Source organism: Primulina huaijiensis, unplaced genomic scaffold (genome assembly GCF_012295235.1).
Source record: "Primulina huaijiensis isolate GDHJ02 unplaced genomic scaffold, ASM1229523v2 scaffold5453, whole genome shotgun sequence".
NCBI lineage: Eukaryota > Viridiplantae > Streptophyta > Magnoliopsida > Lamiales > Gesneriaceae > Primulina > Primulina huaijiensis.
The window spans coordinates 33,373-42,803 of record NW_027360734.1 but is presented as its reverse complement, the minus strand read 5'-3'; the positions used below and the strand labels follow the sequence as shown (position 1 = coordinate 42,803).

At 39.5% G+C, this 9,431-nt stretch overlaps 1 protein-coding gene across 1 annotated transcript; it reads right to left on the bottom strand.

The window, feature by feature from the left end:
- Positions 1-95: 95 nt before the first annotated feature.
- Positions 96-8,990, bottom strand: LOC140970294 (DDB1- and CUL4-associated factor homolog 1-like). Its single transcript, XM_073431948.1, has 14 exons — positions 8,581-8,990; positions 7,104-7,185; positions 6,854-6,970; positions 6,538-6,716; positions 5,597-6,452; positions 5,421-5,518; positions 4,870-5,293; positions 4,096-4,698; positions 3,833-4,012; positions 3,198-3,752; positions 2,950-3,060; positions 2,721-2,839; positions 981-2,598; positions 96-892 (listed from the first exon to the last, which is right to left on the bottom strand). The coding sequence occupies exons 1-14, from the start codon at positions 8,799-8,801 to the stop codon at positions 224-226; spliced, it is 5,832 nt and encodes a 1,943-aa protein (XP_073288049.1). The 5' UTR covers positions 8,802-8,990; the 3' UTR covers positions 96-223.
- Positions 8,991-9,431: the final 441 nt, after the last annotated feature.

Sequence of the window (9,431 nt, the reverse complement as noted above, 5' to 3'; positions counted from 1 at the left end):
TAATGGTGAATAATTTTGGGTAGTGAGATGGATTTAACCACCAAAAGAAACATATGGTTAGTAGATTTCCAAAGAACCTCAAAAGGCGAAGCAACTAAATCACAACAAAATTTCAAATAAAATTTAACAAATATTTATTTTATATCAGACCAATAGCCTACAATTTACATCTCTGCGTTTCAAAACCCCGACCTTAAAAACGCCAAATCCAACCACGTCTCTCCTAAAGCAAATCCTCATCTCCGCTACTAAAGGATTCAAGGAAATCACTATCATCATCCTCATCACCTTCGGTAACAATCTCCAGAACCCCATCCCCATCAAAATCGACACCATCCATCATGAAATCCCCATCATCATCTTCATCGTCATCTTCAAATTCGCTCAGACCATCGTCATCATTACTCATGTCACCGACATCACTCTCACCATCTCCAACAAGATCCTGTTCCAAGATCGAATCATCGTCACCTTCATCATCTTCGTCTTCTTCACTCTCTGCATCATCGGGGTCAGAATCATCATCGGTTGGTTTGCGTCGACCAATTTCATATACCCTAGCAGAAGAATACATCTCATCTTGGTCATCCATCGTGATTAAACCCAAGAAAGAATCAGTTGGTTCAGTTGCAAAGTCAAGTACACATCGGTCTACAGAAACTGTGGCAATGTCAGAGTAATTGACTGCATCAATAGTGCGGAAAGCAGAAAAGAGAGGATGTTTCACTCGACGAGTATTATAAACTGAATTGACGTCTTCAAGATTTCTCCTCAGGATTGCGTATATAACATCACCACTGGCATTGAACGTTATAGCTGTCTGATCCAAGGATGGGACGCTTCGAAGGAGTCTCAGATTTCGAAGATCCCAGACCTCAGAGTTTATAATGACCTGTCAAAACATTAGTTAAGAACAACAGAAACGAAATTTCTCACAGCTGTGTTAAAACTCCTATTGAACAACTCGACATTAAACATACCTCGTTCCCAGCAGGATGAAAACCCCCTCCACCATGGTCCGTGAATTGATCAAAGCGATGAATTGGGCCCGAACCCCTTCTATCCCATAATACTCCATTCCAAAGCAGCATGGAGTCTGATGGGCTAAAATGAACAAGAGAATACGCATGGCCACGACCAGAATGGGTGTTTGATGTATCTGAAAGCGTCATATCTAACTGGCAGGCATGAACATCATACAGAAGAATTTCTCGGGGGCTTGGATCTGATCTTAATGCAGCAAATACAGAACCCGAAATACTGAATCTTGCAGCTTTGATTCCCTCAAAGGAATGCTTTGGACCACCTGAGATTGAAGATGCATCCCACAAGCGAACATCATTAGAACTTGAAGAAATAACGAGTTGATTTTCACCCACAAAATGTGACTGAACGAGTGTCAAAGGAAACTGATGACTGGTGCAACTCTCCAACACACTGTTGTTGTTGGAGTCGAACACTTTTAGTTCCCCAGAATGGCCACCAGTAGCAATCCGAGAAGAATCTCCCAAAAACGAAATACAAGTTAGCAGGGAACTGGTATCATCTCTGCATGTCCGCCACGGTCTGAATCTACCATAAACAAACTGTCGGTCCTTACGACTTCCGTGAATTCCCCCATACATACTTCTAAATTCACGTGTGCTCAACCGTGCTGTCACATTTGATGGAGCATCAAGGCTTCGTCTTGGTTCGGGACAGACATGAGGGTGCAAGAGTGAAAGAGGTGGTAAAGTTGTGATAGGAGCTGGGCATTGACGATGTTGGTGCTTCAAATACTGTACAACTAGAGAATCCAGTGTAACCCGTTCTGTGCCACAAGGTTGTGGATCGTTGAGAAGTACATGTTGAGAAAAAGAAGTCTGGCCTACCTGAGACCCAGTAAACTGGCTTTCATCAATATCAGCTGATAGAACATTAGGTGGCAATCGACTATGGTGATCTTTTGGAGCTAGACTTGGTGTGCAAAACAGGTTAGCATCTGGCTGAAGACCACTTCTACGAGCACTATTAGGTGTGGTAAAACTAGGAGAACTGAGTATGTGATCACCAGTATTCAGTCTTTTCCCAGATGAAATCAAACTGTTATCTCTTGAATCTGTTAATTTTCTTTTCATTGGCAACACAATTGGAATTCGAATCTGTACATCTGCATCACCACCTGATTTCATAGCAGATACTGATGGAGTTCCTTGATTATCTGCAGCAACATAAGATCTTCTGGAGCTCATATTATTTTTTATGTTTGATAACACCAGGCTGTCCTCCAATTTGGGTTGAATTTTTGAGTAACCAAGAGCAGCTGAGCATGCCAATGGTTTCTTCTTTGAAGAGAAAACAGCTGAGTCACATCTCAATCTAGAATCCTCAAGGTGAGTATAAACTTTTGGCTTATCCGAGAGAAATCCACAAGCAGCACGTCCAGATGGCCATTGAATTTGTAATGAGGAAACTTCTTGTCCAAAACCTTGGTATGATAGAGACGAGGGAGCAGCTAAAGAGGGCAGAGGTGTCAACAGCGCCTCTTTGAGAAGCAGTGCAGCAGTTTCTGGTAACCCAGTTGCTTGAAGGTGCTCATGCACAAGAAGTAAAAGTTCCCTAAAAGAGTGAAAGCATGTGAGCGTACAAAAGGGCGAGGAATGAGAAAGGAGAGGCACGGAGAAGTAGCTCAAAAATTGTCTTGCGCTTATAATAGAACACTGAACCAGAATCGCTGATACCTGGGATCATAAGAAATGGGAGTTGCTGCAGCTATGGCAGCTCGTTCAATACGCCTCAATGTTGGGGTAGCAGCATCACTAGCCGATAAAGTAGTTGCACGACCAGAATTTGTAACAACCTACAAAGACAAAATAATTGTAAATACGTCTAGTAACAAAAGCACACTTGACACCAAATAAAAAAGCTCAGGCCTTCAATAAACTTCCATATGGATATATAATTGCATACCCCGATAAGCTCAATAGTCACTTGGGCAAGCTCTGACTGCCATCGATTCTGTTCTCCACCAGGGGTCTGGCTTCCAGAATCACGGATAAGCTCTGACAGCTTTTTCCCCACCTAAAATAAAAAGTCAGAATCAACATCACAAATTACTAAATTTTAAAGCCCTCTGTTATTCAAAGCAATTGCACAACTATTGGACTTCGTAGTTTAGTAGTGATTTCAAATAGATTGTCTTTGCAGTTGACACTAACCTGAAGCTTTGTCAATATGTGTGCAATTGTATCATCTCTAGCTAAACCAAGAAGAACTCGGCATGTGAGAGCACGAAGACAGTCAAGAGCAGCCGGAGATGTTACCATCCGGGGTTGAAGGAGCTGAAGAAGAACTTTTATGCCATTGTTTGCACGAACAGCATCTCTAGCTTGACGATATCCTTGTTCCAGCTGCGCAGCAAGCCCAGCACAACCTGCTCCAGCACCTAGAGATATTCTACGATCTCCAACTAACCCTGATGCCACTGTAGATGCAGATGCTTGTGACAATGTATTACCAACAGATGATGCAGAAACTACAGATAAGACACCTCTATCCAATGAAGAAGGTTCCCCATTCCGGTCCCTTGGTTCATTCTGGCTAGGAACGTTGGCAGCTCGATCCACATTTCGGTCCCTAGATTCCATGGCAGAACCATTTCCACTTTGGAAGGAAGTAAACTGCTGACTTTGCGCGCTGGCACTTGATTTATTGCTGATTGATGGAGGAGGGCAGACAAGGTTTATCAACAGATTCAAAGCTGGCTCAACAATCTGACATTTTGAAGATGATGTAACTATTATTAATAAATAAAAATGATCCAAATAAGCCCAATAATTTTTGCAGGCTTTACCTCAGGTTCAACATAACCAGCACCATTTGCCGCATCCAAAATGACAGCTATACCAACGCGATCAGTACTTAATGTCACATTTACAATGAGTTTGCGGCTATAAGGGACCAAAGTTACAATGTGCAATACACCAAGTGCGTATTGAAGCAAATCGTGCAAATAGCGTTCAACTGGAGGGGCCTATAAAGCAAAGAAAAATGTCAAAAAAAAGAAGAAAACCATGATAAATATTTAAAAAATGATATAACAATACTAAGTTGCACCTGGCACAATTCTAACATGGTTATATGACCATTTGAATTTAAGAATTTGTCAACCACAGGCCAACGAGTCCTCACAAAAGCAGGACCGAGTTTTCGATCCTTCTGTATTTGACGAAATACAGCATCCATTGCCTCGTTACTTATATCGAGTGGCTTGTCGGCAGCCCTAATAGCTGAAATGTTCCTCGTTGGTGGTGCACCACGAATGCTTTTAGTGGGACGAACCGAATCCACAAGCAAGAGCAAATGTGCTCTAAAATATTGTCGCAGTGCAAGACAAGTATGATATGCTATTTGCTTTTCGGGTGAGGTCAGTACCACTGAAGGAGATTGGTCATTTCGAAGGGACACTGGGTTATTTAATTGCCCAGGAGGAACGCCAGATCTCACTGATGCAGCATCATGCAAAAGATGAAGAAGTTTCTGTAGACCTTCTTGCGCATCAAATGCATCGATGACTGCTCTGAAGACAAAAGCAGCAGCAAAAAATAAAGCGCCATTTTTCCTGGACTGATCCTGTTGACATTGAAGAAGTTGAAGAGCCAACTCAACAACCTGGTGAACAACATTGGAAGGAAGGGCGCATACGCGTTCCATTATCCCCTGCAAAATAATGTCATTAAGTCTAAAGCAGCTAAAATAATATTGAACATAAAAATACAGATATAGGGTTGAGAGAAGAAATAGAAAGCTGCACGAACAAGGGCAACGTAATCATATCAGACTTCAGGGAGAAACACACTTGAAAATGATTAATCCGAGGGTAAAAACTACCTGAATAGAACCAATTGTGTATAAGCAGGAAGACAGACCAAAAAAAGTTGGGGCACTTCTCGAAACAGCAAGCAGTCTCTGAATGCCACCACGATCAACAAACAATTGACCAAACTTTCTATGAGCCGCCAACGCACAAATTAACTTCAAAATGTCGTGCAAAAGAAGCATGGTTCTTGAAGCCTCTATATGCTTTGAACTTCTCTGCAGCAAAGCAACAGTGACATCAACACCCTTCTCACGAAGCACAGGACCAAGGACTTCCATGTACTCCCCAAGAATCACAAGACACTGGATACAGAATTTCTCCCTTAGCTTCGCAAGGGAGTCACTGTCCAGGATGACAAATTCACCAATATCTTCATTAACTTCTATCTCTGTAGGTCTTGGATGTCCTGAATCATCATCAACATGAGTTGTGGTCCTACAAAAATAGGTCACATAATCTAGATTAAGTTAACAAATGACAATGGACAAAATATGCTATTATAACGAATGTAATTAGTAGAAATCAGTACCAAGCTACATAATGAAGGATATCAACCACTAACCTCGAAAGAGAAACAGCTTTTGCTGCATCTACAACAGTGGATAAAGCTCTTGCAGCAGCAGCAACTGAAGCTTCCTCATCATTGGTCTTTCTGTATTCCTGAAATCAGAAAATAATACACAATGTATAAAAACTACATATCTGTGTGCATTCAGCTAGAAACAAAAATATATTCACCTCAAAAGCAGCAGTCTTAACCAATTCTGCAGCATCATCACCAGCAGCCCTTATGGCTACTGAAGGAGCATTGGCAGCTCTTGCTTCAGCCTCAGCAGCTCTAACAGCTTGTTTCACCAAATCAATAATATCTTTAGATCCAACTCTGCATTCTTGGAAGCAGTCATCATTGTCTGCCCTTTCAAGCATAGAATCATCAGCATCGGTTCTTTCTTGGCCTCTCTTAGCTTCTGACATTCTTTTCAAATCTTGAATTTTAGTCACACTTCTGTCCTTTGAGCTTCGTGGTTGTCCTGATCTATTGCCGCAACAAGGAGATGTCAAAGCTTGCTCATTTTCTAACACTCCTTCGCTAGACCGACCTTTTCCCCTAGATCTGGGAAACCCACGACCTGATTTTCCAACAGTCTTTGATTTTAATTCACAGAAATCTCTAATGCTGCATTTTTCGTCACCTTCTGCTTCTACCTCACAAGCCTCAACCTCAAGAGCTATACTATCAAGATGTTCCTCATTAACAGAAAAATCATCTCCATATGCCTGCCTACTGCCATACCTATCACGATCCCTCTCTGTTTCATCCAATGACAAACAATCCCTATCACGATCCTTTTCACCGGTATGTTTTCTTGAAACATCTAAATCCAAGTGTGAAGTCTCTGAAACATACCGCAACCTACTCCGATTTTCCTCTCTGGTTTTCGGGCACACCATAGTTGACGCACTTTTGTTCTCAATTAATGGACTGGAATCTTTTTGACTTGTGCTTATCTCGCCCAAAACCCGAATACGTAGGTATCGCATTAGCTTAGCTGGCAGTCCAGATGTTAACACATCTTCCACCACTTGACCACCACTAAAATCACAAATGCCCAAAACGACGAGTTACAAAGAGAATGAGGACAACCATAAACAAAACGAAGAAGTCTATGAGAACATACCAGGCCAAGGATACAGCAAGTAACCCAGTAGAGTATGTGCGCAACATTTCAGAATCTGGGGTCTTCCTTTTGCCAGTTTCAAGCTTCCAATTACGATCATCAGCAGACGCCCGAGGTATCTCATTTATCACCCAGTCTCTTATATTCTTTAGAACATCATCTTCAAATACATGTGGATACTGTATTCAAATTTACTTATTCTTCAAACCAAGGAATACAAACTAAACAACAGAATGAAAATAACTAAAGTAGGGCATGCATCAAGGTAGTAATAGTACATTAATGAAATATTAACAATTGTCGGCTATTATCATACCATCCAAGTTAGTGAACAGCTGAAAAGAAGCCTTGTGGTTGCTGCTTGTACTGATACCGAATATCTACTTTCAGTTAGAAATTTTGAAGATATCAGCTCAAAAAACTCGTCATTCTCCTGCAGAAATAGAAACAAGAAATCAACATTCTAATCATTTAGACCGATCCCATCAGCTCTCCCACATATCAAAAGGAAACAATAGCTAGAGCAAATGAAGTTGGAAAATGCAAAAGGAAAAGTCAGCAAATACCCGAATAAGGTTACCCAGCCGTCCGACATTATGGGCAGACCTGCCATTACTTGTTGACGAGTAATCTGGAACCTCCATGTATCTAAAGCATTGCCAAAGAAACAATATCTGGTAAGAAAAATTTACTAGATTTGAACTGTTGTAAAATTGGATAAAGCTTTCAAAAAAATAAAAAAAAAACAGTCTTAATTTAAAAAAGTATAGTATGTCATGCTTTCCGTGTCATGGTCTCCCATTAACTAACTAAATTCCTAGAAGTTCTAAGCAGTAATAAAGGTAAATATACACAACACAAGATAGCCTCTTCGACGGTCCTCACACTCCATTCCGCCAGACCATCTCTGTTCCCAGAGGCAAAAACATAATATAGAGTGAGTGGTTTCAAAGTTACAATTCATGTAATTTCATGCTTATTTGTTTATTGCAATTGTTTCAAAGTTACAATTCATGTAATTTCATGCTTATTAAAACTACACTATCATGTTAACCTAAAAATACATTTTTCTGAACAAAAATGATAGCCAGGTGATCTGCCAAGCCTATCACATGAATCTCCATGTATAGGTAACTCTAGTTAGCCACACCATCTCAATTGTTGGCGGCTCGACTAAAAGTAAAAAAAAAATAGTTCGTTTGTCCTAAGTCTTTTTTACCACTAACGGATACTTCCACACCTTGACCAAGAATTTCACATTTTACAGAAAACACAGAAACACTATAAAATCAACATCATGCATTAAAAATAAAAAGAGCACGTACTCCAAATCAGGCATCTTATAAAACAGCATAGAATAAATTGGCATTAATCAAGCATTTCTTTCAGATATAAGTTTAACAAATTTATTCAAAATGGATAGAATAATTGAATACTGTCATAGTTAATTCATAATATGTGCAGAAATAACCATTATTAAAGATACGGTAGATTGCATGAAATGGACAGTAGTATAAAATGAATAAAACTCTTTCCGTCATTAAAAACTAAAGTTCTTGGGGTTCCATGTGTCAATTCCAAAACAAAAACAGAATATTGATTTGAAACATTCACAAAGATACCAAATCTAAATTAAATAAAAGTTCCTGATGAAGTGTTTGGAACGGAGAAAGAAAGAAAAAGAAGAAGAAAAGACAACTGCACTTATAAAAGTAAAACAACATTGAGGTAGGACAGCCTTGAAACCTGAAAATAAACTGAATAAATTTCTCTCCCCCGCTCCGTTTCTTTCATGGAAGAAAAAAGAAAGAAAGTGATTCCCAGCATTATTACAGTAATAGGTAGCATCTCTTATGACTCTCTTTTATACTAGTTATAAAGCCCGTGACCTACAGTTAAATAAGTTGATTGGTAAACGCTAAAGTTCCACCTAAGAATGCAATGGTGTGTCCATCCTAACTTTTCAAAGAAAAAAAGAAGGATATTTTCCTAATAGAAACACCACTGTCCAGAAGATGTTTCCACCGGGCACACAAATAATACCTGGATTCTTCGGTCTCGAGAAGAGTAGCAAGGGCATGAAGCGCATTGGGATTAGGGTTTTCAGGGTTCGCAACGATCCTGTCCATTAAGGCCTGCGCTTTCGACATCAAAACTTCATTCTCACCCTCCTCTTGCTGCTCCTGTCGCTCTTCCGCCTCGTTTACCTCTTCGGTAGCGGATTCAGTCTGCAGCGGAGGTTGGGAATTCCTAGAGGCCTCCATCACAATTAATTACTTGATAAAACCACCACAATACCACTGATAGTAATGGAGTCTAGGTAAAAGATTGATCTCAAATTAGTATTCTCGAGTAATTCGGATTTCAATTCCAGAAGTTTCCGGCGAGATAGAACGAGACCTGTGTTTTGCCCTATTTATAGTGTCCTGAGGAAATAGGGGAGGTGAGACTTGAGAGGGCGGAACGAGTTTAATGTACAACACTTGCAGCGCGATGTATTTATTAAGTGAAATTTGCATACGTAAAAATTCCAAGTTGAATAAAACCCCAATAAAATATTAATATGTGTTTTTTTAATACCAAAAAATGCTCATATAACCTTCGGTATATGCAAATTTATGCGCTTTTAAGTGCATTTGATGGTATAAGCATTTCTCACTTTATTTATGTTTCTAAATATACAAAATTACCTTTATGACAAATGAATAAAATACTAGCAAATTTCATTCATTTTTAGACTAGGTTTGCAAAAGAATATGTTTTTAAAGAGTAATTAAAATTATAAATTATGAATAAATGGAGGAGCAAATAATTAAAATTATAAATTATGAATAAATGGAGGAGCAAGTAGGATTTGAAAATAAAAATGAGAAGGCGATTATTTTTAATATAAA